The sequence below is a fragment of the Vanellus vanellus genome, assembly GCF_965231255.1.
Source record: "Vanellus vanellus genome assembly, chromosome: 1".
Taxonomy (NCBI): domain Eukaryota; kingdom Metazoa; phylum Chordata; class Aves; order Charadriiformes; family Charadriidae; genus Vanellus; species Vanellus vanellus.
In genome coordinates, this window is record NC_138905.1 from 80,388,725 (window position 1) to 80,415,671 (window position 26,947).

A 26,947-nucleotide genomic window follows, 5' to 3' on the forward strand; every position below is an offset into this window, starting at 1 on the left:
GAAAAAGAGAAACATCAATATGTCCTGCAGAAGAGGAAAATAAGCTACGAAGAATACAACAACTGTAGGTAAAAGCTCTCTGGTAGAACTGCCTGGCTGCTCAGACAGGACTCATCGCTTCAGACTTTACTGACTGAGGAATAGCTAGCCATGAAAACTGCTTATTCTGCCTCTCTTTTCTTTGAGGGACAGGGACTTAAGAACTTTAACCTAGTTAAAGTTCTTGGGGGAGCCAAGCCCACATCTCAGGTAACTGTTTTGTTTTGTGAGAGGAATAGAAACTATGACATGAATAACCAGCCAGTATTATCAGTTATAAGAAAAACACCTAATTTTATTCCAAGTTATCACCCTTTCCTGAAACACTATGGAGAAGTGTTTCTAAATGAGGGGGAAGGGGCGGTAGTATATTCACAGGTCTCACAAGAAATCTTAAAACTTCTCTAAGGTGTGATGAAAAAAAAAACAACTACAAAACCCCAAAGAAACTAACAGTGGGAGAAAGGGGAGGGAGGAAAAGATTTCCTATAAACCAAGATTATTCAAAAATGCTAGGTTGTCATGGAAACTGCTCAGGGAGGGTCAGCCAGCCTCACCTTTGGCTGCAAGGATCATCTGTCAATGCCAAAGCACTGCAAACACCACAAACATGCACTCAAAATTCACCCATCAAAATCTTTCCAGTCCAGGCTGGTGCTCTCATCAGCACAGCGTGAAATGAAGTTCTCTCCTCAAAAAAGGCTCCTTTCAGCATAAAAGAATTTGGTTTATGAACCAGTCTGATTTTAGTCTCCTGCTAGCAGACAAAACAGTTAAACTCAGCCTCATTTTTCACCTTTCTTCACCTGTAAGTCACCCTCCCCTCCTTCCTTCCCCCAGTCATGTACATACTCTAATTGCAAATGGAGATTTAATCACTCGGTGTTTCAGTCTGTAGGGGCATAATAGATATATACTGAAATGATCCAAGGCAAAAATGTTCAGTTCTCAGGGTTCAGCTCTACTTTCACAGCAAATATAGTAAATGGGCAAGTAAACAGGAAAAAAAAAAAAAAAAACAAAAAACAAACCAACAGCTGAAGAACCAAAACCAACCTCCCCACCTTGCACACCTGAAAAAGAGAAATTTACTTCTGCAGGGTCACTGAGCAGCCTAAGAAAGGAGGCCAACACACAAACATGTACAGATTTACATCTCAAAATCTGGTCTGTGGCTAGTCCGGCTCTGTTTGACTGCCATGCTTTTCTCCCTTCCCTGAATCAATAATTGCAGCCTTCGCAACTATGAGAAGAAATTCCAGTGAATTTTTGCCCTGAAGAGCTCTGGAAAGTTGTATGTCACTCGCAAAATCCCTAAGCCTACAACTTCCACCTCTCTACAGTGAGAGGAGTGAAAAAATAGTCAAAAATATTTTATTATTTTGGGGTAAGCTCAGCTCTAAATTTTGAACCTGAAGCTCCCTCACACTCCTCCCAGAACTGAGCTCTGCACAGGATCGTCAAAGTTAAGTGAGAACAATGGACTGATGCACAGTTTGAGTAGGTTGTTTCATATGGGTTACGTGCTAACTCGTTTCTAAGTCCAAGAAGCAGTGGTATGCAACACTCACTGAGCTAAATAAACACAGACTCAATTTTCCGCATCCCTTCCCACCCGTTTTTCTCCTTGAAAAGAGAGGGGTAGGGTGCTCTGCAAAGATGCAATAGGAGAACGGTGGTTAAAAATGCAACATTCTATTGACAAGCATAAGACAAATAAATGTTCTTGTATAAAGTCTTCTGCATACAGATGGACAACATCTGCAGTAAATTGGTTTCTGATAAAATGGGAGCTGTATTTTGAGAGCCAAATACACTTCATTGCTGACTAGGAACATACAGTTTGGCTTCTCGTGTTCAGGGAGTGGGAGAAAAGAGCAACAGTTATACATTCTGAGATATAAGGACCGGCTGAAAAAGTGACCTGATGATTTTGAGTATCTCTGCATGAGAAGTTAAAGTCCTTTTAATAAGGTTTTGGATTTTTTTTTTTAATGCCATTTCTCTACTTGCCTTTGGTAATTTACTTTGATACACTAGAAAGGTGCCTTTCGGCACAGGGCAGTTAACCTGTGTGGTAGGTTGCCTCCATGAGGACACAGGGCTGAACTTGAGCAGGGAAGTGCACACTTCTGTGATACAATGACCTGTTCCTTGGAACACAGCGCACAGGAAGCAAAAATATACAGCCTCTCTTGCCTGAAGACGCTGGCCCTTTTCATATCAGCAGTAAGTCAGAGGGAAGCAATTTCTCTCTCTTGATCTCTCCAGAGCTTGTTCCAACTGTTGTCCTTAGTTCTTCAGCCTCCGCTGCCTTACCTTTCTACTCCTGACTGGCAAGTAACCAAACCTTCACCAGTCCCAGTCCTAGTCCCCAACATGGACATTTTGTGCAGCTCTCCTTTTTGAAACATGGCTGTATTAGATAAACTCTTTTGGGGCAGCAGATAGCTAAAGTAGTTGTTATCTGTGTGTATCAAGTATTTTTAAAAAAAGCACATGAATTTGTGTCACATTCTGACCAAATATGCCCAACCCATAGCAGTATTATTAAAGCTTGTTCCTTGTACTGGCAGAAATGGAATAAAAACATCTTGTGCATGTATTGGTAAATCCTTACAAACAACCTTGCAAGGCTAAATTGGAAGCTGCTTTTGAGTTCTTCACATAAAAGCAGCAATTTATTTTAACAAGGTTCACACAGACACAAATAGCCACACAAAAATAATCAGCAGAGAGCCTGAAATAGCATGAAATTAAAGAAAACCCTGAACAGTAGGTGACAAGCCTATAAGAATTTTTAAAATATAAAATGTCAATTTAACAAGAATTACTTCTGTATACATTTTATTTAGCCTACATACAGTAAGTTCTGCTGTATCTTTCTGTTTATTCCTCCACTTACCTTTGTCATAGAGAGATGATCTGCATGAAAGATGATTGGTTATGAGTAAGCTAATTATCTCCCAGTGTTTATTTTGATACTGTTTAATGTACTACAGCAACCACAACACATTGTCACAAGGCCTATACTTACAAAGTGTAACAATTAAAAATTCATATACATTAGCCCACAATGAGACACTAAAAGCAGTTCTGAGTGAGCACTTGCTGCCCTGTCTTGATCACATCTTCAGTTTTAAGGCTGAAACACTTTCAACCCCTCTAAAAATATGCCATGCTTTTCAATTCCTCTTCAGAGATGTAGGTGCCTAACTTTATGCATGTGAACTGAAAGAGATTCCAGGTGTATGCATGTACAATAAATGGACATCAGATCTTAAAAAAAAAAAAGTGTTTATTGTACAATCCTACTAGCAAAATACTAATTCATGAACAATAACGTTAGAAGCATTTTAGAGACAACCAAGAAGGCAGATATCATTTTCTCTAAGAAAAGGGTACAACAGAGACCCCAAAAAACTTGCAGGGCATTAGTGACAGAGACAGGATTGCAATCTAAATTTTGTAACTGGAAGTAACCTGCTCTTTAGCCATGACACTCCTCCTTTTTTGAAAAGCAGAGGGCATTTTCCAATCACTTTTATCTGTACTGCAAAAGCATGCATGATTTCACAATTTGCGACCCCTAATGTGCATTATGTAGTGAAGCTGGAAGAACCCCTTTCCCTCCAAAACCTACTTTGTGCTTAACCTAAAAGGATTTTTAAAAACAAAGCCTACCATCTTTGCAGGTCTTTCCATTCTCAAGAAGTTTCACACCAGTGGGACATGCACACTGATAAGAGGGCTTGGTAGGAGACATCAAACACAAGTGGGAGCAGCCACCATTATTAATTCCACATGGGTTTGTAGCTGTTAAACATAAATCACAAATTAATGCTTCTGATAGTGAATGACCTCATCTCGTGTGTTAAGACACATACGGTGTTTGAGTGGTAGAATCAGTGGCAGCAACACAGATTAAAGAAGGAAATGATAAACACAGAACAAGGAAAAATTAATTCCAAGTGTTGAGTAGTGGGGTATTTATGGTACCAAAATGCACGGATGTTGAACGTTTCCTTTCCTGGGGAAGTAGCACTTAACTCTAAACAAGAGCCTTGTTTCAGCTCTGCTCTTATTTTCACAAACTATTCAGCATGTCGGTGCTGAATGTGTAGTAGGTTGTATATGTAAAAACAAAATACAAACACAGTAAATTAACACAATGGTTAAGACAGTGGTTATTACACAGATCTAGTCTTGCTTAATATCATCTGCCAAATTAACACTACTTTCCATTCAGGAACTACTACTTGGAAAAAATAAAAATACCATGTTGCCTAAAGCAGAAGATTTTTTTTTTTTGCACTTAAGAAAAACAATGTAGACAATATTTGATTTCTTTTTGGGTCTTTTCCCAATCTCTGCATTGGAAAAATTGCATCATGACGCGAGTGAAGCCACCCACCGCCATACAGAAAGACTAATTAAGATTTTTGCAAATCAGTTCCAACTTGCAGTTAAAAAAAGAAAGCAAGATAACTTACCATTTGGCTGCCTCTTTTGGCTGAAAGCATGGATATCCATGGGAGAGAAGATGTTGGAATGTATTTCACGCAGGTCCTCCCCGGAGTACTTGCTGCAGGCCAAGATTGAATGTGTGTTCCAGTCAGTCCAGTACAACGTGTCCCCAAACAGAGTCAAAGCAAAAGGATGTGGAAGGGAGCCTTTAACCACTGCTTGCCTAATAGAATACAGGAAAGAAAATGTATGCTCAAACACAGTTCATGCTACGGTTTTACTTGAACATAGCTTTTGTGAAAAGAAGTTTTACAATATAAGTACTGTTAATCAGAACTTTCTATTTACTTACAGAGAACAAATATAGTGCATCCACTTTGGGGAACAATACAGGAGTCCTATTTCCAGGCTGCCTACTGATGCTGAGATGGCTAAGAGATGCCAACTGAAATGCTTACTTAGGTCTGTGGCTATTTCTAGCACCCTTTTAACACTCCATACCTGAGAGGCTCAGTGTCACCATAAGCAAGCGGAGAGAATGCCACCCGATTTTATGCAAGTCAGACTGCTACCTGCTGATATATGAGGTCGATCATTTTCAGCCTCAGCAGATTTCAAACTGAGACAGCATTTGATCAATTAGCAGTCCATCCATCTCTTCCAGTTTTGCTTTTTTGAACCACCAGAAAAATACACTAATGGCAAATAGCTTCACTATAAAGAAATCCTTAAAGTTTCTTTTCATGATTCATTATTATGATAATTATTAAGCTATTGTTTTTATTATAAGCAGTGACATTAAACAGAGTTCTACTGATCTTCTGCCACGGTAATGGTATCATTTCTGAGCAAACTGGGTCACTGCCTGTCTCCAGGTTCATAAACAAAATTAAAGAGTATACGCATACATTTTATGTATATATACACAAACACATGCTCATTAGCCATCACAAAAATGCAGCACAAACATTACTGAAGACAGTTTTTCCAGGTTCTTGTGATGTAGAAACTAATTATCTGTACCCAGGTTCCTCAGTACTGGAATTAAATAGCTCATTTCTTATGGTTCCTTTACTCAGAATCATAGAAAAACTTAGGATGGAGAGGACCCTGGAGGTCATCTGGACTAACACCCTGATCAATGCAGGGACACACATGTATCGTTTACATAAGCGTTTCTTCCCACCTCCTTTCTTCTTAACTGTGCATTTGCACATACACAAGCTCCCACTGAACAGTGGGGATTGCCATCCCTCTCCTGGACTCGAAATATAAGGGATTCACACAGAGCTCTACTACTCCATCAATATAGGGTACACTATGAACACCAGTCTCCCAGTTTTCTTCTTGCAGGGAAGAGAGTCATTATCTATATATTTACTGAGAAAACACCCCCACACTGCATGCATCACTTCTGCAAAGAAGTCGGTAACTAAAGTGGTTTAGTAGAAGAGAAAAATACTCTTATTTTCCAAATATTTTCGATTAAAATATAACAGAAGAGTATATTAAAGCAAGAAACTTGAAGGTGTCTTCTGCCAATGACTGAAAACAAAGAGACTGCAGTCATTGCCACTTTTTCACCCTAGCTTCTGGAAAAAGAAGCTTTATCTTTAAAGCTTCTATTTTTTTCTGCTCCCAAGAAAAACACATACATTCCCTTACTTGTCACTGTAGTGTTCCAATTCCACACCAAACAAAATTTTCTATTTCTTGATATTTTGCACTCGAAAGTAGGACATATTATCTTTTCTTTCTTATCTCTGTCTGGAGTCAGGTATGTATTTACGTCTAATTAAATGCACCAACTAAGCATCTTACAAGAGACTATTGTAATGTAATTTACAGCTGAAACCTACCAGCCAAACAGTGAAGCCAGAATGACAAACATGCTCCGTACCAAGAATAAAGGCATTCTAATTCTGTAAACATTTTTACCAACCCCACCCCCAATCCCTAAAAGCCTTCAGATTTGAATAATTTTAGTTTAGAGCAGGCTTGGAGACTAAGTCTTTATGACAAATTTATGACATTTTTTGTATGGAACAGAAGCAATAAAAGTCCAAAGCTCTCACTATAACCAAACCTGCACCAAAGACAGCATTCCCATGCACAAGGGGAGCCACATTTTTCTGAAGCTTTCTGACTACCTTGCAACTCACTTAAAAAACAAAAACACGAGGATATTTAAATGCCATTAGTACCATTCCTGGTGGGAATAAATCTTTGAGTACAACAGACACTGTTAGATATGCCCAACTTTCAGACAACCACCTATTCATATGACAGTGCATAAGGTGCACTGTGACCCTTATTTAAACCAGCCTTTATCTGGAGAGATTTAGTACTTCATTTAACTGCACCATCAGCCACAGTCTTGAAGCGATTACTCTTAAACTTGAATAATTTTTCTCAGCAGATATAAGGTACCATCGCATGAAAATGGCTTTGGGCCCAAACACAACAGCATGTATTTCTTGCAACTCATTAAGATGAATATTACCAGTAACATGTACTCCATATCCCCTGTTTTCAGCAACCATTACAAGGTGATGCTCACTTCCAATCAGCAAAAACAGCAGGGCTTTTTTCCTCTCTGAACATACTCCACGGGCTGCACTATCAGCCTTGCTGAACTGCAGCCACATGATGTGTGTCAGCACAGAAGCAGTGGCCAAGTTACACCAAACGAGCCATCATAGCCTAATGGGAGAAGGGGAAAGGGCTGGAGAGCCAAGATGCTAAAAAACAGGAAAAGAGGGGAGAGAGAGCAAGAAATGTCCTTCTGACAGCTGCCATGAAGCAGTTATGCTTTAAGCATGATCTGCGTTAGGAACTGCAGAGCTCTGGTTTTGGCAGCTGAGAAGAGTGGCCCTGACTTCTGCCTTGATCGATTATTTCAGGTGAATGAAGGGGACCAGAATGTCACCTACAGCACTCAACTGCCGCACATGGTTGACAGAAGCAGGCGCTTCCCACCTAAAGGGTGTTTCACAAGCACCCATGTGGGGCCGTGGAGCAGTCAGGTCTCCATGTTTCTGGCCTTGGTAATAAAGCCACCAACTTTATACCAGGTTGGTGTTGCAGGTGTAATTGGACTGACTCGACCTGACAGCTCTTTGGTGGCAACTACCTTCAGCCTCTACATTATCGGCCCAGGCTTGATTGGAACAAGCGATACAACAGCAAAAAGCACTACATCCTATATCCAGCTTCACTAAGCTCTTCAGTTCCTTCAAACTGCTGTACTTGCATCATTAGTCTCGTTAAAAGGAGACACCAGAGATGATGAGAAAGTGAGAGATGAGAATAAGGAGTAACATTATTCATTTAGGAGGCATCTCTAGGGCTTCAGCAACATGCAAGTTGTCTACATATTAGACAGCACTAAGCAAACCCTAACTTTATTCATCTTCCCTGTGCCAGGCAAATAATCACACAAATTTGCCTTAAAAATCTTGAAGGCAACTGACATTTAAAACTTCACCATCTGTAGTCTGTTTAGTTGACTGGGAAGGAAATGCTGAAGGGCAGAGCAAAGAAGCAAGGTGAGAAGAAAAAAAGAGAGAAAACAAGCAGTTTCCACAGAAATTATATTCCATCTGTGCCGTGTATCATGATTTCCTAAATACAACTATTTATAGTATCATCATGGTAATCAGAGATGCAATTACAATAAAAACTTGTTATAGTAAAGAATTTTCTACTGCCTGAAGATAGATCCAATTTAAATACATTTACCTTTGTTCTATTCTTATTCTGTTAAAGAGGCCTGTGAAATACTTTGTGAAGATAAAGAAAAAGGAAAAAATAATAAACAAGTTAAAGTAGGCATTACAAAAGGGGCTACTGAACTCTGAAATGGAATACATATATGAAAATTCATAGACAATCTATCCAGTTTTATACTAACAATGATAAAAAAGCTTGTGCTTCAGGATAATATGCATTTCAGACAAAGACTAAACTTCCTTGAAATAAAAATTAACAGTAAAATGACCAAAAAAGATCAACTTTAAATTCATATCCTTTATCACAACCAGGATTTCCTCAGTCTGCCTTTCTCTCTTTTTCAACTAATACTAGCATTCAAATCCAAAGCTAGGTTATAACTATGAAATTTATGAATTCTTCATACCAAAAGAAAGCAACCAAAAATCAAGATAATATAAATTTAAAATATCCTCAGAATTATGATTTTTTCCTAGAATTTTACAGATAATGTTTTATATCCAAGCATAGTAGCCTTTCTCCAAAAAATGAACAAACACTTTCCATTAACCAAATCCCTTCAATTCTGGCTGCATTCTAATTTCAAAAACTGAACAAAACACCTGCAGAAAACCTGGGGTACTTTAGACATCCTGGCCATCTCTAAACCATTAACATCCCAGCTTCACAATAGTAAAACTCCTTTCAGGTGACCTCTGAGGCTGCCTGTATTCAATCTCCAGAGCAGGGCACAAGAATTTTCACGTTTATGTTTCAGTCCATTTCTCCATGTCCCTCTGGAGGATCCCGTACCTATTATCATCTCCTATGCAATCAGACAATAAAAAAAATAAAAAACAAAAGCTACTGTTGTCATAGTCTTTGCAATCCCATTTCAAATAGAACTGTGAAGATTGGGAAAAAAATGAAGGTGATTCATTTTAATACTATATTCTCAATGCTAGAGTGTGAATATAAGACACAAAACTGTATTAAAGCTCTCTTATACCTCTAAACTCCACTCACCCAAAATAAGAAGGGCAAGTAAAGACATATGATGAAAATGAAGGATTAAATCAACCAGCCAGTGAGACACTGTGAACAAGGGCAATTCAGTCATCCAGCCTGAATATACAGCAGCATCTGGATGAGAGACCACGCTGAGCAGCTACGGACAGGGTCATGGAAGTAAGCTTTTCCACCAGTGGGACAAATTCTGTAATGGGATGTATATCCATAGCCTGAGCAAGGGAGGATAAACCACCATCCCAAACAGGTTGTTCAGAAAGCAGAGAAATGCCCAATGTTTGCTTGATCATTTCCACTGATCCAAGATGCCTTAATTTCACAAAGATAATCCAATTCTCCAACAGTAAGGTACAGTGACACAATTACACAGAAAATGTAAATGAACTTACAGAAGTATACATACATTTACCACTGCATTTATTACCCAGGGATCTCTGTTTCCATAACTTGAAGAATGAATGCGAGTACCCTGCTTTATAGGATATCATAGATCATTGATCTGGGGAAATAAAGAAGGATCAAATATTTTTAGTATAGATATACTTCCACCTTGCTGCCTAAATAATTTGGAACAGACTGATTCCGCCTGCAAAATGAAGAAATTCATTAATGAGATACACTATGCAGTCTTCATAATAAGCAGCTAAGAAAATTAGGGTTTTAAGCAGCAAACAACTGGGACAGAAGCATAAAACAGTGGACATTTAAGTTTCCACTTGAAGCTCATACTCAATATGATGTGGCAATGATACTAAAATAAGCAGGTGCAGTGTTTGTACTGTTTGTTCTGAAAAAATGTACAATACTACCATTTTCTGCTGCATTTTCTTATACCAACTTCATTCAGGAAGGTTACACATCCTTACTAGCATCTGTATATGTGTTGGGCATTAAATTTGTAATAGGGAAAAATGACAGCTAACATTTCTTTCCTAGGGAATACTTCCATGTAACAAGACTTGCACCTTTCTTGGGATCTCTCCTTGGTCTTTTTATTCCTATCATGAGAAAAACCCTATTCTGATGTGACCAAAACAATACTGACATTATAGTTATCAACAAACATAAGAAGTAGGAACTGTAGGAACTCTTGTTTTCATACTCCTAAATTTTAGCCATTACATGCACAGTGAGGCACTGTAGTGAAGCATGATATTATGGCCTTAGTAGGCAACTTCACATACACCGCCAAAATTTACCGTATTGGCATCCAATGACAATACAATATTAAATTCGTACCATCTAGAGGTAAAAGCTTTCTGATTAGTCTACACATTGTTGAACAAGTCTTTACAGGATGTTCATATCTGCATTTACTGAGTTTTTAGTTATTTTCCTTCTTATGCTATACCAGATCCATTTTCAGTTAAAAATACCTGGGGGCTATACTCTTATCAGGCTTTTATTTATTTATTTATTTTCCCCTCGGTTTAAGAAAAACAAAACAGAAAGTTGTTATGCTGTAATTACCATCACATCTTCCTTCATGAAAGATTAAAAATGTAAAGACCCGTCTTCCGAACCTTGCTTTTAGTGATCATCACGTTAAAGAAAGCATATAACAGACAGGCTTGCATGAAGTAAATTACAATATTTTACACAAAATGTTTCTCTCCATCTACAGATTACTTATTGCCTGAGCATTCAGGAAATCACAAGAACCACACATTTTTGACTTGTGACAATTGGAAATTATTAGCAAGTGGCTGAAGCACTTACAGCATGAATCCTACACACCATCAGATGAAGCAGGATGAAAGACCAGCAAACAACTGTATAAAACACCACACCAAGGATGCCACAAGGAGGGCAGGTAGGTCTGGTTCCCTCAGAAGCTTATGAGGGTTCCTCTCCTGCCAACCTAACATAAACATTTGCAAAGCAAACTTAAACTAAGCTGTATTTTTACCACAAATGCTTGTTCAAATATTCCTATCAGAATACAAGTCTGGCTCTAATTACCTGAGGAAGTAAACAGAAAACATGACTCGTGGGATATAATACTGTCTTTTAAAACTAAAACTAAAATATTTTCTTTTGCAACTTCTATAAGCCAAGATTGCCATGTTTCCAGAAAGTATACATAACAAACAAAAGGTCTAGCAATGACTATTCAGATCCCACCTTCAATGAAAGTCTGAAAAAAGTCAATCAGAAGTAAAAAAAACGTGGTTGAGAAATTGCATCATTCTGTGGGTCGTTTTTCAGGCAAACACCATTATGACAGGCAGTATAGATGAAAGGCCTCTGACAACAGGGGAGGAGACTGGGAAGCCAGCAGGAAGACACAAGGGGGTTTAGAAGGAAGGTGCACCAGTAGATCCACTGACTGCAGAGTGGTCTACGGTGCTTCCTAACTGAAGCTGCTCTTCCTTTGCTTTCAGCAGGGCTGGGATCCTGAACTAATTCTGCATTTGCCATCTCAGGTCTTCGAAGCAGTATCGATGAGCTGCTCCATTGATCCACTTGGGTTAATCACCCTGTACTAAATATTTTTATTTAAAGTTTAGAAATGTGCAGAGACCTGTGACCTAGTGACTCTAGCTATATACACGGAGTATGTGTATCACACACAGTCAACTACAGATGTTCTGAAGCTCCACCTTTCCAGCATTTTATTTCATAAGTACCTTAGGGTACTTAAGAACCAAGAAATTCATCCTAGCTCTGTGTCCAAATAATCTAATTAATTCTGCTTTTGCAGGCTTCTCTAGCAATTTTAATTAGGGCACTATGCGTTTTCTGCATCATGTGTTAGTGAGGTATTGAAAGAGGGTTTTCACCATTGACTAGTTTCTCTTTACTGCTTGAGGGTATTAAACATCTTTATCTCACAGAAATATACACAAAGAGATACACAGAATGCAACATTTTATATCTTGCAGGTAATGTCATATATTGTACACATTATGTGCAAATAATAAAAAAGAAACTTCTAAATGCAGGGACACAGTATTTTTAGTGTTTCATCAAATCTGCAACTAATCATCTGGCAGACAGACATGAGCTGATTCTTGAAAACAGAAACTAGAAAAATCAATGCTTGAGTGCAAACTTAAGACATTCACCTCCTCGCAAGAGCTTCCCCGCTTTCTGACAGTTGCTGAAAGTATGTTTTCTTACAGTGGCCTCAAAACCCATCTCATTAGCACAAACACTTCCTGGGGGACCTTGTAAGTGCATTTCCCTTCAGCCAGTAACGTGTTAACTTATTAATTAGAACTGCTGCTGCAGGGTAAAGGAAGAGAAAATTAATTCAAGAGCTGCCTTAGCAGTCCAACCTATCTCAGTACTCTACTCACAGGAGAGCTGTCTGAAATTCAGTTTTGTTTAATTAGTCCCACAAAAAGCAACTGTTCACTCTGATAAGAGCGGGGCGAGAGCTGCAAAAAAACAAAACCATCTCTTCTATGCACCATTTTAATTTTTTAATTATTACATTCTGACATGAAAAACTCGCCATTCCTTTCTCTCACTGACAAACCAAGAGCATTAGTCATCAACTTCTGTGCTCTTCCTCTTTATTCTAATGAGCCCATCACTGGAGTAGCTAGGGCTAATAAGTCCCAGGGCTAGCAGGTAACAAACGATAGATACATCATCCCCCATAAAAATTACTGTAGAGGCTTTCTCATGAATTTACAACTCTGCCACACGTTTACTGAGTGCTACTGCCAGTCCTGTTGTGCTGCTTACTAGTTTTGATGCAGAGGCTCACCGACTCCAAAGGGAGCCTATCTAGGTCTTGTCCAAAGAGGTGACAAAAAAAAAAAAAAAAAAATAAAAAAAAATCAAGGTCTCCTTTTTCTCCCCCTGCATATTCCTCCCACCTGCCTACTGTACTCTTTCACTATCCAGACCCCTGCAAGCAAGAAATGAAGCATTCATGCATATCAATACCCTTCTCTGACACATAAATCTTTAAATTTAAATTCTTGTGTGGTGCCAGGTGTAGAAACTTGATAGTCAGACTACAGGACTAAAAAACCAAAAAATATGGATTTCTTACAGATTTAGAAATCTGCCAAGAATATTTCCCTTTCACTCATTCCAAATTTTAGACCATTGAGGTCTAAACCTCAATACTTTAATACTGTCAATGATGCTAATTAAAATCTTTTCTTATTTACATTGTATTCTCTCTCACCATCCAAACCACAAAAGCAGTTTTCTTGGAACTGTTTGAAATTCTTTTTTTGATATAAAGATGTTAGTTCCTGCTAACTATTTCTCACTTCCCCCAAAGCAATTAAAACTCACGTCATCCTGCTTTACACGAAGCTTCTATAACCACATTTATCTGCTATAGACTCTTTCCCACCTCACATTATACAACACTAAAATACTTAAGACAGATAAAATCTTTACTTGTCCGCTTCCTTTGCTAAAAGTAACCAAAACTATTCAGATCTAGAATATCATATTTTTATGAAGCTATATGTATTTCAATAGCTCAATTGGAGCTATTGAAGAAACGAAAAAAGCAGCTTACAGAAGTATGTTTTCCCAGACAGGCTGACAGTCGGTAAAGCACCAGAAAAACTAGTAACACTTTGGCACAATAAAATAAAAAAATCCAGTTTCATCAAAAGAAATTTAGATAGCAACAACAACAAAAAAAACCTTACTTCCTAAATATAAAACAGCAGTTAGAAGAATGTCCAAATATCAAGAACAAATCACTAGAACTAGCAGTTTCTAAATTGGCTATTTTAAGTTAGATTATACACTCAATTATAATGATCTTGTCCTCCCCCATTCTTGACTCTTAAGGAAAATTACTCTAAAAGGCAGCCCTCTTAAAAGGGGACTTTAAAAGGTGGCGGTCAAAATGAAGTTGGCCTAATCACACAATGTCATCTTTTCACACAGAAGCAAGGCCATTTGATCATTCTCTGTGTGTCTGTTTAATATCCATCTCCTCCAACTCCACACCCAATACATCTTGTATCTCTTGGCAAACTGTTCAGGAAATCAGGGATCACAAAACAATTTTTATTTTTTACAAGTTTTCCTTAACAAACTGATGGTTGCGAGGATGTAAGCAACACTAGACCCCCCTGTATTTGACCTACCTGACAGGAGGAGCAGCTGAAATAAGCTGCCCAGGAACATTTTGTCGAGCTGCCAGACCCAGCAAGAGTGCACAGGAGACACAGACAGGAGGAAGGGATAACGCTGGGTGAAGGAATATAAAGAGCCACGGGTGCATTTGGGGGATTGCAAGAAGGATGAAGAAAAAAGCTGGGGGGGGGGGTGTGTGCACAGGGCATAGGAATATACGGAGAGAAGCCAGAGGGACTTCTGCCAGGGTGGAGGGACAAGTCGATATCTTTCTAACCCCAGATATTATTAGTTTTACTGTTCACAGAAAAATCTGGTTATTTTTTTCTTTTTTTTGGGGGGGTGGGGGGAGTGGGCAGGGGATATCTAGCAGAAAATACTGAAGGCTTTGTGGGTTTTGGGTTGTGGGTTGGTTTGGCTTTTTTTTTTCCACTTAAAAGAAATATCTCAAGGGCTTTTGTTTTGTCTGTAGAATTACAAACTGTCTTTTTTTTTTTATTAGAAAATCAGTTATTGAAAAAGGTGAATAAAATAATTAAGAGCCAAAATACAGAATTACAGCTGCAAAATGTCATATTGAAAAAGGTGAATTTCTGAATAACTGAAAGACAGTATTTAACAAAAAAGAATTACTTCAGACAGCCCCAGAAGATTTTTTTTAAAGACAGGCTAAGAGGTCACAGCAGAGAAAAAAATACATAACACCCCACTGTAGAACAGCTTAATTTCTGTAATTCTTTCCTTCCCCCTGCCCCAATGATGTAATTGCAAAGAACAAAAAACAAAACAAAAATGCTCGGATACAGATGTTGACTGTTTTCTGAATCTTCAGAACTTTCTCACATGCCTTGGGAAAAACAGGTGCTGTTAGAAGCAGTGTGTGCTTCTGTGCGCTGAAGGGAAGTTGTAGGTGCTTTCCTCTTTAAAGACTATTTCCCTTTTTCCCCCTCAAATGGTAACGTAGTAGCATACTGCCATGAAATATTTCTGATATATTTCAGTATCAGTTTAAAAAATAAACTTTAAATTACTGGACTAATTGTTTTTGTTTTTAATGAATATATAAGAAAGAATTAGTAGATCTAAACATCTAAATTACTTGTCTACACTGGTCTTTATTACAGGTTTCACCATTTCCAGCAGATTTACTCTGGAATGAGGTAACTGCTGGGACCCAGGTGACTTCACTGCTATGTCATGAGACAGATGTTAGATGCAGGTCTCTGCAGACAGACAAGGGTGGTCTGTCCCTCACACCAAGAAAGATCAGCACCTTCACAGCCTCATGTCTAGAATGAATCACTTCCAGGTTTCACAAAGGCAGACCAGGGAATAAACACCATTAAAATAAAACCAAAATACCAAACCCAAGTATATTTACAATGCTGTCCAACAGGCCACCAGCAAGTGAAAAACTGCAAAGAAGTCTGTAGCAAAAGGAGACTGAAAACGCAGTAGTGCCAGCAGGAAACACTGAAGTAGCTCTGGAGCCAGAAAGACTGGGTAACGTGAGGAGGTTTGTGCTCCACAGGAAAAATGTAAATATAGATTTGGGTGGGGGTGGTGTCAATTTTTGATCAGTGGAAACTTTTCAAGCCATTAACATTTCAAAAATCATATCTACATCCTGAATCATTTTCCAGGGGGTGCTATTGAAAGCAGTACCATTTAATGCTGCACCAGATATGCATTCTCTTCCTAGAAGGGCATCAGCCAGACTGCAGTAGTGTGTTGTTAGACTAAGGCAGTCCTTTCCCTCTCATATAAATAGAAGGCAACAAAAAGGAGGGACTCAAGAACAAAATGAGCCACCAAATTATCCTGTTAAACAAAGCCACTGAAGTGCATTTTAGGTGTGATCATACTGGTAGTCATTTTGGAATGGTACTTTTCTTCTCCATGGTGTTACTGTTCGGAGGGTGGAGTTGTTTTGGTTTAGCTTGTTTCTGTTAATCCTACAGCAACTGTGAGCATTTAATATTTATATGAGAAATCCACTCAGACTGCAATTTTTCAGGTGGCAAGCTGTCACATTGAGCCCCACGTGTGATTGCTTTTGGTCAAGACAACTCTTTTTGAAGTTCTGTTATACATCTGGTTTCATGATCTCTCTATTCTTATCACAGGAGATATATAACATTATAAAGTCATTTTTACCAGAGGAAGAGATTTTAGGGTATTCCAGTTAACTGGCACTGATTAAAAAAAAAAAAAAAAAAAGACTCAAGTTATTATGGTACAGGACAATTCCTTTCCCTTTCTCTCCCTTACCTGAAAGCTTATGTAAGTCTTCCTTTTTTAAATAAAGTATCACTAAGAAATATTTCTCTCTTTTTTGGTACTACTAAGTTATCTTTCTTGTGAAATAAACAGCAAATGAAGGACTACTTCAAAATAGAGAATATAAAACTGCATCCAACTCTTGTTACCTTCTATAAACAAACACCATTACAAAAATACTGCATGAAATTTTGGTCACTTAATGGGCAGAATTTAAGAAGAAAATGACATAACCTTTCAAACACTTCAAGCATTACAAGAAACTGAAGTTCAAAATAAATACTACAAGACTACAGTGGACATGTTTCATGTGTGCTGTCTGTGTTCCTACTCACAAGCCCACACAAAACACCAATCTTGGCAATATGATTGATTTCTTTATGCCAGATTAGCATTTGTGGTGAAAGAAAGGCCAAGTTCCTAAGAAGTCAGAACGAAGAGTATAAGAAAGGCTATTTCATTCCTAGATAAACCAGCTAAATCATCACAAAAAATTGCAAAGGACAATCTCAAAAAATCATATCTCTATATGATACCTTGAGCACAAACTAACTGTGATTCATTTGTGTGTGCAAACAGTACTTGTCAAAGCTACCTTATTTAACAAAGCGGGTCATCACCCTAATTAGGGATAAATGCATATACACAAAGTACCAGTTATACCTTAATTAAGAAGTAGCCATGACTGGATCAAAATTAATTACATCATCACTATAAAACTGTTAGAGGAAAAGTCATTTTACCATAGCTCTCTGTAAAGACTGTCTTTCACCAATTTTCCAACCCCTAGGGATCAATGAAACTGCAATACTAGTATAAGATGGTCCATTTTTTCCCCGATTATTTTCTGCATTTCTGAATATCACAGCAACAGAGCACATAAGACCTATTGAAAAGGGACAATTTTGCTACATAGTCTTACACAAATAAGAATAGGATTTAAGTATTTCTTTATGGGACTGATTCTGAGAAAAGACTTATTGAGAGTTACAGGATACCCCAAAGAGGAACACACATTCAACTTCACAGTGTTGGAAAGGGAGGATGAGGAAGGATAAAAGTTTCTGATAGCACTAGTTTGCTTAAAATTTTGAGAGTGACAACATAACAATTCCCTGCAACAGAGCTTATGATGTTGCTTAAGCAACATCTTGTAAGAAAACCACTGCATTATACAGATCAAACAGAAACTTCTTACCTATGACTTCCATCCAGATTTGATTTGTGGATGAAATTCAGTTTTGCATCTGCCCAATAAAGCTTCTGTTCCTCATAATCCAACGTCAGTCCATTTGGCCAATATATGTCCGTGTTGACGATAATGGAGCGGCTTGAACCATCCATCCCAGCACGTTCTATCTTTGGCACTTCTCCCCAGTCTGTCCAATACATGAACCTATAGTTTTTTTAAAAGTAGAAAAGACAAAAAAGAAAGCAATCACATATAAATCTACAACTGGAACAGTGGATACAATTTTGAGTAAAGGAAAAGGCACTCTCTGTTGTGCAGAGGTAGTGCCTGTGAAGCTCTGTTTACTGTGTAAGGTACACATCCTGTGAAACACAACAGAACAAAGTTACTTTACAAAAAGCTGAAGAAAAATAACTTAAGACAAACCCACAGTATTATATCACTTTATACTTCCAAAAGTTTCTTTCCTTGGATCAAGTGAGAAAGTTGGGATTATCCAACAGATCTTGACAATAATCTCAGAATTCAATGTTAAACAGCAAAAATAGATATTACAGACTATCATAAAAGTATAACAGCCTCTTTAACATGGGTCAGAGCACACAGCTGAAATGGAAAATGAAGGTGTGTGGACTTATAGTGGTCATAGCAGTGGCATGCAAGGCACGTGGATTTGATGGAAGACCAATTCATGTTCTTTTTTTTCCTCAAGAGAAATTCAGAGACAGGTAGCTAAGTCAACATGTTTAGAAACACGGTTTGCACACAGTGACCAGGGGAGACATTCTGTAAAATCTTTTAAGACGAGAGAAGCAAGTAAGTTTTAAAACATATTAACATATATTGGAACATGTTTAAACATTATTTAGCAAGAAGTGGGGGGAGGGAAGTTACCTAGTTGCATTTAAGACTGAGGTAAAGCAAGGGAAACCACTTTATTATGGCTGAAGACTAGAGGGGGGTAAGAATACTTGCCCTTTTTCTGTAAGTGGTAGAAAATGTATTTACTTTTGTAGGTTGTTAACAGAATGCATAACTAAACAGTAGTAACATAATATAAACAGATCAAAGTATATCCATGGCATTTGCTCTGTTTTGTTGTTGCAGCTGGGACAGACAAGACGACTACTGTCCTAAATTGCTTCTCATAACCTCACGACATCTGCCAGCATACCTGCTAGTATCTGTGCTCCCTAACCTGGCTCAGTCAAAACAATCCAGATTAGGAAAGATCTGAAGCCTTTAAACTAACCCAGATCATCACACAACCACAATATGTCACTGCATGGTGCTCATATGTGAAGAGGCATGGCCACCCATCCTTTCAAGAAAAACAAATGTGCAACACATTTAAGAAGCATTTGCAGATGAAGTTATTCTTGGCAAAGAATTATTTTTTTATTTTAAAAAGTCAGGAAATTCCATGTCATATTTTCCCCCTTAATTCATGTCTACAGCGTGTTTGTTTTAATGCACAGCTATATCTGCGGACAGAAATGCAGCTGATTAACACAAATATTGCCCTTTTCAATCCCAAGTGAGTCATTCTTTATGGAGCAAAGTGCCTGTCTTAAACACAGAGCACAAATATCTGAAAAGAACATGCGAGATTTCTGTAGGTGTGAACGACTGCTACAGACAAACCGGTTTTCCATCAGGAATAAGGAAAAAACCCAAATAATTTTCAGATAGATAGCACAGTAGCAAGTCACCTGGTCAAGCTAAGCAATAAGAGAACTATATACTCAAAAATAAGAAAAGTTTTAAAAAGTCAGGCAGCATTTCACCAGCAAGCATGTGTGAAAAAGAAGTGAGAAAAATAGAGATTTATTTAAACTTCTTTAAAAAGACCCTTCTTTGCCCCAGCTGTCAAATCCTAGTCTTACAAATACTTCTTCAAGGTTAATAGGTTCCAAGGCCCTAGACACCCTGCTAGACTGATTTTTCAGGCTGAAAGAGCTCATTAGTTGCTGTACAGCCTCATCTTCTTCCCCATCTCCCTCTCACCTCTCACGCATGCTGCAATTACTCAAGCAAAAACAGGTAAGGGAAGTTTGGTAACAAAGAAAAGCCTCCCTGGACTTCACAAAACCAGCCCTATTTCATTTGTCAGAGGAGCACACATGCACACAGAGCTGGCTTTAAAATTCAGTAACATTTCCAGTCAGCTCCAGTGACCTCTACTCACTTTCTCCAGTGTTTTGTTGTTTGGTTGTTCCCCCTCCCCCCCCATCACCTGTTTGTTTTCCTTCACCTTGCTTGCAACCCTATGGGTTTTAATGCCTCCATTCCAACTCTTTGGAACCAGCCATGCTCCAGCCAACGGCCTCAAGGGCTGTGCTTCACTTGGGAAGCAGGGCTTTTCATCACTGCAAAAGCAATGCAGGTTACAGCTTGATGACCATTTCTTTCAGTAACAATTGCTTTTAAGCAACTTCTTGCAGATCCTTGTTTCCAGTACAGGGCTTATACGGCCACGGAGGAAACTTGATTCAAGGAACAGGTCTGGGCTAAAAATCAGTCATCAGTCTGAATGCATTCCAGTGCAGAGCTCCATGAACGCTTCCACTTGCACGCAGGGTGCAGGTTTGTATAGCTGCCTCAACCAGCACACATGCCAACAGTCACTTTCTTACTACTTTAGGCCATTTTCTGCAACAGCTTAGCAAGTACAGGGTATAGGTACAAAAGCAGGAGGGGATGGGAAGAACTGTGTAAAACAGCTAGAAGAAACACTCCTGTTGTAACCACGCTTTAAGTAAACTGCAACTGCTACAAGGTGAAGGAGACCTGGCTAGCAACCAAGGGAGGCTGGGGGGAGGTGGGGGTGGGATGTGAATGGGCACACAGAGACAACTATAAATTCCCATTACTGCAGAAATCTCACCACAGATTTTTCTACAGAGATCTCAAATCCCTCTTCCAGGTAATAACAAACTTCACACATGTGTACTGGTTCCTCCTTCCTGGAAGGCTTACAGAGTCTTGTTTCATTATATAATGGTTGGTAAGTAATCCATACAGAGACCATACAGAAAGGAAGGCGTTACGACATACATACTTATTGAACTATGGTAATTGAGTCATACAGACAAGCTAAGGGTCAGTCTCCCTCCTCTCCATCCTCTTCAAACATGTTTAATTATTTCAATTCTTTTATAAAAAAAACAGCCACCACTAAAGCCCACAGGATAGAGCAAAATATTAAGTAAAAAGCAATGTCTTATGCTAAATTATGACATTCGGATATCACCAGAAGAATACTGTTCCATTTGCCTCTCTTCTCACCTAGTTATACTTTGCAATAAAATTTAAATTCAGGAATCAAGATTTTAATTCTAGCCCAGAAGCACAGCAAATAAAAATTTTAAATTAAAATCTATATTATCCTTTGAATTTTAAGGAAAAAAATCCATATGCATGTAGCATGTTTACTGTACAGTGGTACAGGCAGAGAAGTGGGCTCCATGCTGGGCAATCCCAAATCCATAAGATCCAGAGGGCAATATACAGACACGCTGTAACTGACTTCAGCAAGCCTGTTTGGGTCCAGAAACAGGAATGTTTTCTCATGCTTCTTAACTTTGGCTGATAGTACTGTTATCCAGCCAGTTACAACCAGGACAGGCTGGTACTAGAGCTCTAGACCTATCCAGCTGCTTGCTACTGCCTTCTTGCTGAAGGTTACCCCCAAAAGGGCCAGCAACAGGAGCCCAGACCTCCCTGCTGTACTTTATATACCAGATACTTCATCCAAACTCATCTTTGCAAGGAATTTAGAACTAGTATGGACAAGCTGTAGTGCGGCAACACAATCAAGCGTAAAAACTGCAAAACTGAATACATGTACCTTATGCCTAGGGATTTTTAAATATACATGGCATACTTTCTTACCTAACAGGAGTACCAGACTTAGCAGGAAGACCTTTTATTTATTATCAAATCAACCCATATAGCTCCAAATCTCTCTTTGACCTAATAAGAAATACCACCACAGCTGATTAAAACTGATCCCGTTAATCTAGACTTTTTTCCTATTTAAACAATTAACCACTGTATCTTTAAAAACTTTGGGTTTAATCAAATAAATTTAATATTTTGAACTGCTTCATTATTTTTCACCTGTTGTATTTCCTCCATACTGTTAAACACCACGCTTGTCAGACTTTAGTAGCAGACTTTGGAAATCGCTGCGAGTTGTTATAAAAATCTAATAGAACACCATCAAAGTTTATTTCTATTTATCTACACTTGTAATTTTAATATTAGGTACTCATGTCAGGAAATGATACAGCCCCTCCCCCCTTTAAGGAATTAAGGCACATCAAGTATTTGAAATATACTTAAAGAAAAGAAGAAGGTTCTTAGATATTGGTCCTTAGCTGGTATTTTGTTTGACTGGGGCATAGGATGCTGGTTTATCTTATAAATTACACCATCTATAAAAATTATGAACACACAGAGGAAGAGCTTTGATGGCTTTTCCCTACAAGCTTTTTTCTATGCATCTTTAGATTGTTTTTTAAATTTTGCATCTTGTGTAGGTAAGATGAACCCAGGCAATAAATCTTCCTCTTAAAAGGCATCAGAAATCACTACGCATTGTACAGCTGTAACTCCACAGTTTTGATTTGGCCCAAACTAAAAGTTTTGCCATGGCAGGAAAAAAAAAAGGGGGGGGGAGGAGGAGACAGTGTTTCTTGATTCCATTCTGTGCAATGAACAAATACAATAAACAACAGAACTGCTTTTCTAAAAAGCTCATAAAGTCTAGGCACACCAATGGCAGAATATCCCACATACATAGAAAAAAAAACTTGCAGAGTACAAATGCCAAGATTAAATGCTATAATTTAACAGTGATTTCCAACAGCAGGCACAGAGGGAGAGAAATTCATTGCCAGCACCCATCAGCTTTGCAACTTTCTGATCCGCACCGTTCCCCAACACTAATGCAGATCCTTTCAGCCCGACTATCCCGCACAAAACTAGGCTCCTGCTAGGAGTGTCATTAAAACACCAGCCCCTATCGAGATGCATGCAACTGTTTCACTCATTGAACAGAGATACCCCACGCGACACTTAGCTGATTTTAAGGCAGTTAATTGGGACACCTTCCAGGGCAGGCAAACGTTTACCTTCCTGAACGTTATTCAGTGGGAAGAGCAGCTGCTTAATTGGGACATCCAATTATTTGGTGAGGCCCTTCACAATGAATGCTCCAACTTTGCAATTATGCTCGTTTCAGCCCCTAAGAACCTCTGAGCTCTACAGGAACCCAAACAGCCGCCAAACTTCACAGCCTACAAAGGTTTCAGAAGTGCAGCAACCCCTGTGGAGCTCATAAGCTCTGCAGTGGTCCTTGTGAAACACAGCCTGCTCCTGCTCCAGCTCCAGCACTAGCAGGACTGGCACTCATCTAATGAAGAACTACACAGTTAAATGATAGGTGCTGGAGTAGTTCAGGAAAAGTACACACACTAAATATGTGTTTGGCTATCGAAAACAGCTCTTGACTTAAGAGGAAACATTTGCGGCCCTTCAGGAGTTTAAGAAAAGACATTTGAATCAAATGCCCTTAACAGAAACTTCTTGAGGCAGATTGACAGCGGGATGGAAACTGCAATTCAGGACATAAGTATTGAATGAAACAGAAAACTGATTTCAAATAAGGGGACTAAAAGTACCACAGGAAGGCTTTAGTATAAAGTTTCTCAACTGATTGCAAAATACAGGAAATATTTTCAGTCCTCCAAGAGAAGCAAAAAAAAAAAATGCACACAGCAAATTAAATATGGAGATAATACTTCATAAAAGAGAAGAAATATCCCTTTGGGATACAATCAAGATAAGCGAGAGAGAAAAGATGTTCTTAGCTAGCTGAGAACTGTACTCTTTTACAATAGCTTGTCTCTGTGAATAAGTAAGTGTGGACATTAATTGAATATCATTTTCACAGTTTCCCTACAATAACTTATTATGTTAACATTCAATGCACTCAAGACTATTTTTTGTGCAAATTAACTTACCCTATGCAGCTTTTCAGCTGCCTCTACAACATCACTCCTGCATGTAGTAAGAACAGCTATAGGGAGAATGGGTGTGAAGTAAGTAGTAAGCTGTTAACATCCTAACACACCGAATTTCCTTGCCTCAAATTTACTGCTTTTAGGAGCCCACAGGCTCCCAAATAAAGCTGTGGGGAGATCTTATTGAGGCCTTCCAGTACCTAAAGGGGGCCTACAGGAGAGCTGGGGAAGGACTTTTTACTTGGGCATGTAGTGATAGGATGAGGGAGAATGGCTTTAAACTGGAAGAGAGAAGGTTTAGATTAAACATTAGGAAAGTTTTCACTTTGAGGGTGGTAAGGCGCTGGAACAGGTTGCCCAGAGAATTTGTTGAGGCCCCATCCCTGGAGGTGTTCAAGGCCAGGCTGGATGTGGCCTTGGGCAACCTGGTCTAGTGAGAGGTGTCCCTGACTATGGCAGGGGGGTTGGAACTCGATGATCTTCAAGGTCCCTTCCAACCTAAACCATTCTATGATTCTATGATTTGAGCTAGGCACAGCTGGCTCAGAACCACCTGTCTTAAGCATTGCTACATACACAGGACAAAGACAAAACAAGATTTCTTTCACTGAAAACCAAGCCTTTTTTATTATACTCTCCTCAAAAGCACCGAACAACTGAACAACCCAGATGTGCTCAAAATGTTTGACAAGCAAGCACCAGTGGACCACGCTGCACCTTTTTAACTCACCCCATGCTGTTCCCCCATTCCTTGCATTCTGGTGAAAGCTGGAAGCCTGGGAGAACTCCACAGATGCTTGCACCTCAGCTATTCCATTTCACAGCCCAAATTGTTTGTGCTCAGTCCATCAAAACTAGGCATGAGTCTGTCCAGTGACTTTAACATAATGACCTGTAACAGAGACATCTCCTTCTGCCACCGCTGTCTAACAAAGCAGTAACCTTGTGGAGAAACAGAGGTTAGTAATGAAGAACGACTGCAGCCTCCATAGCTGATCTGTCAGGGCTGCTGAAAGACTCAACTGACAAGAGGGAAAAATCAATGCACAAAATTCCACATCTATGTATGTCTACCATACACTAGAAAAATGCCTAAGCGGTACACATATTTTATAAGGCATACAAATATTTTTCCCAGTATACTCTGTACTGGTTCCCACAAGACAAATAAGCTATCCTGATAGTACCTTTATGCAAATGACTGCATTTATCCTAGGACATCAGGGAGTATGCTAAGTAGGCAAAGACCCACCTGTAACCAGTATGGCAATATAAGGATTTTCATTTTAGAGCTGTCTTTAGTCTCCTATTCAGACCTTATCTAGCAGGATAAAGAAAATTATCACCAGACCTCCCATTTTGTTGGAATTCACTTCTAAAATAAGGGATAAATGCAAACACTCCAGTTTCGAAAGAAGAAAACCTGTGATGAAGTGATCAGAAGCTGATTCTTTGTTTCTAGCTCAGCATCAACAACACAGTATAAAACTAGAATAAGGTTTTGGAGATGGTTTTCATAAGCCCTGAAAAGAATACATTAGCAAAACCACTGAAAGTCATTCACAAGAAATCAACATGGGAGCACAAACTTACACGATAGTCACATTTCAAAAACAGAAAGAAACAACTCAGTACACAAAAGCATCTCTCAGCTATCACGCCCTCTGTTTTCAGGTATTCTAGTTTAAAGAATATGCTGGGCAATCTGACAAGAAAACCACAGATGAGAGATTGTTTTTCATTTTTACCCAGACATTTCTGAGAGTCCAAGGGAAGGAAGATTTGACTTCACTGTCAAACATATGCTGATGCACTGCAGAGTCACATGCACATGGTTGTCCTTTCTGTTACAGATCCCAAAGAAAAAGAGAAAGAGGTTCATTAAAAAAAAAGAAGCAGCTATTTTTGCTGAATGCTCATAAAGGCAGAATTTCAATTGTTTGAGCAGGTGGAAAGGTCTCTTCCTCCTTGAACTTGTAAATTAACCTTTCCTATCTCCAGACAAAAAAGGTGTCATGCCTTCCACAGTTACAAAACAGAAGCCATTTTCTGGTTTCTCCTAGACCAAGCAGGAAATAAAGCTTGTCAGAACTTTGCAGCATTTAAAAAACAGTATTTGTACAACCATTTTCCCAGTTTAAGACATATAAATATAGAAAGAAACAATTTCCCCTCTCTGTTACCTGTTTAACACCATCCCTAGACCCTAGCTGACTGCAAGATGAAAGCAAGATGCAGATGTGCTTTGAAGGCCTCAGCCAGCCCTCTGCAAAGGAATCAGTCCCAATGTAATACACCAGACCCTGCGAAGTTCAGCCAGCCTTATAGCATCAGGTAAGCCAACAGAAAACTGAAACATAAGTTAATGTAAAAGAGGATGGACAAATTAACGAAAGGAAAATTCCTGCCCTCCAACCTACCTTGGTTCTTCAATAAGAAAATAGCAAAGAAAAGCAAACCAGCTGGAAGTTTTGAAGGACTTTCAAAAAACAAAAACACAAACAAAACCAACCCAAACAGCTGTGCCACAATCTCTGCAGAAGCCAGGAAAGAAGCTGAGCCAAGACTGCATGTTGCCACTGGGTAGCTCTTCAGGGCTGAGTCGTCTCACAGAGGTCTGCCCTGGCAGTGCCTGGAGCTGCAGTTGCTCAGAATTGTCCCAGAGGAGCCCATGCACACAGAACCACCCGTTTCAAACAGCTCTGAGATCCTATTAAAAGGTACAGATCTACACACCTGTGAACTGAACAAAATGACGAAAGTAAGTATAAATGACTGTTTAGCTACATTAAAAATACAAGTGGTGTAGAGCGGTGAGAAATAGGTGGGATCACGGTTCATCATCTTTCCCGGATAAAATTTAAGGGTTTTGTACAATGAAAATAATCTGTTTCTTTACAGGGACTTGCACTAAAAATACAAACATATGCACTGTAAATATTTAGTCTACAAATGAGAACTTAGAATTCAGTAATTTCAAAGAGCCTTGGGCTGAAACTAGACAAGTCAGCTGCTACCATTAATTTTTAACTCCCTGCTTTGACACACAAGAATCTTTTCAGTACAGTCATAATCAAACTTGTTTCTTATCTTTCAATAAAAAACTGGGAGAATTCTTCTCCTTATCTCCCTATAC

The 26,947-nt window shown here is 38.9% G+C and overlaps 1 protein-coding gene across 6 annotated transcripts in view; it reads right to left on the reverse strand.

The window, feature by feature from the left end:
- Window positions 1-26,947, reverse strand: part of LRP6 (LDL receptor related protein 6) — a gene marked incomplete at its 3' end in the record, with an annotated part of 123,549 nt that overhangs the window by 49,673 nt on the left and 46,929 nt on the right. For 5 of the 6 annotated variants that reach the window (XM_082485397.1, XM_082485396.1, XM_082485394.1 and 2 more), the window contains exons 3-5: window positions 17,789-17,986; window positions 4,533-4,729; window positions 3,724-3,855 (exon numbers count right to left, since the gene is read on the reverse strand). In XM_082485397.1, coding sequence (XP_082341523.1) covers window positions 3,724-3,855; window positions 4,533-4,729; window positions 17,789-17,986 — 527 coding nt within the window. The remainder of the gene's footprint in view (window positions 1-3,723; window positions 3,856-4,532; window positions 4,730-17,788; window positions 17,987-26,947) is intronic. The other variant, XM_082485395.1, reaches the window with a different exon arrangement.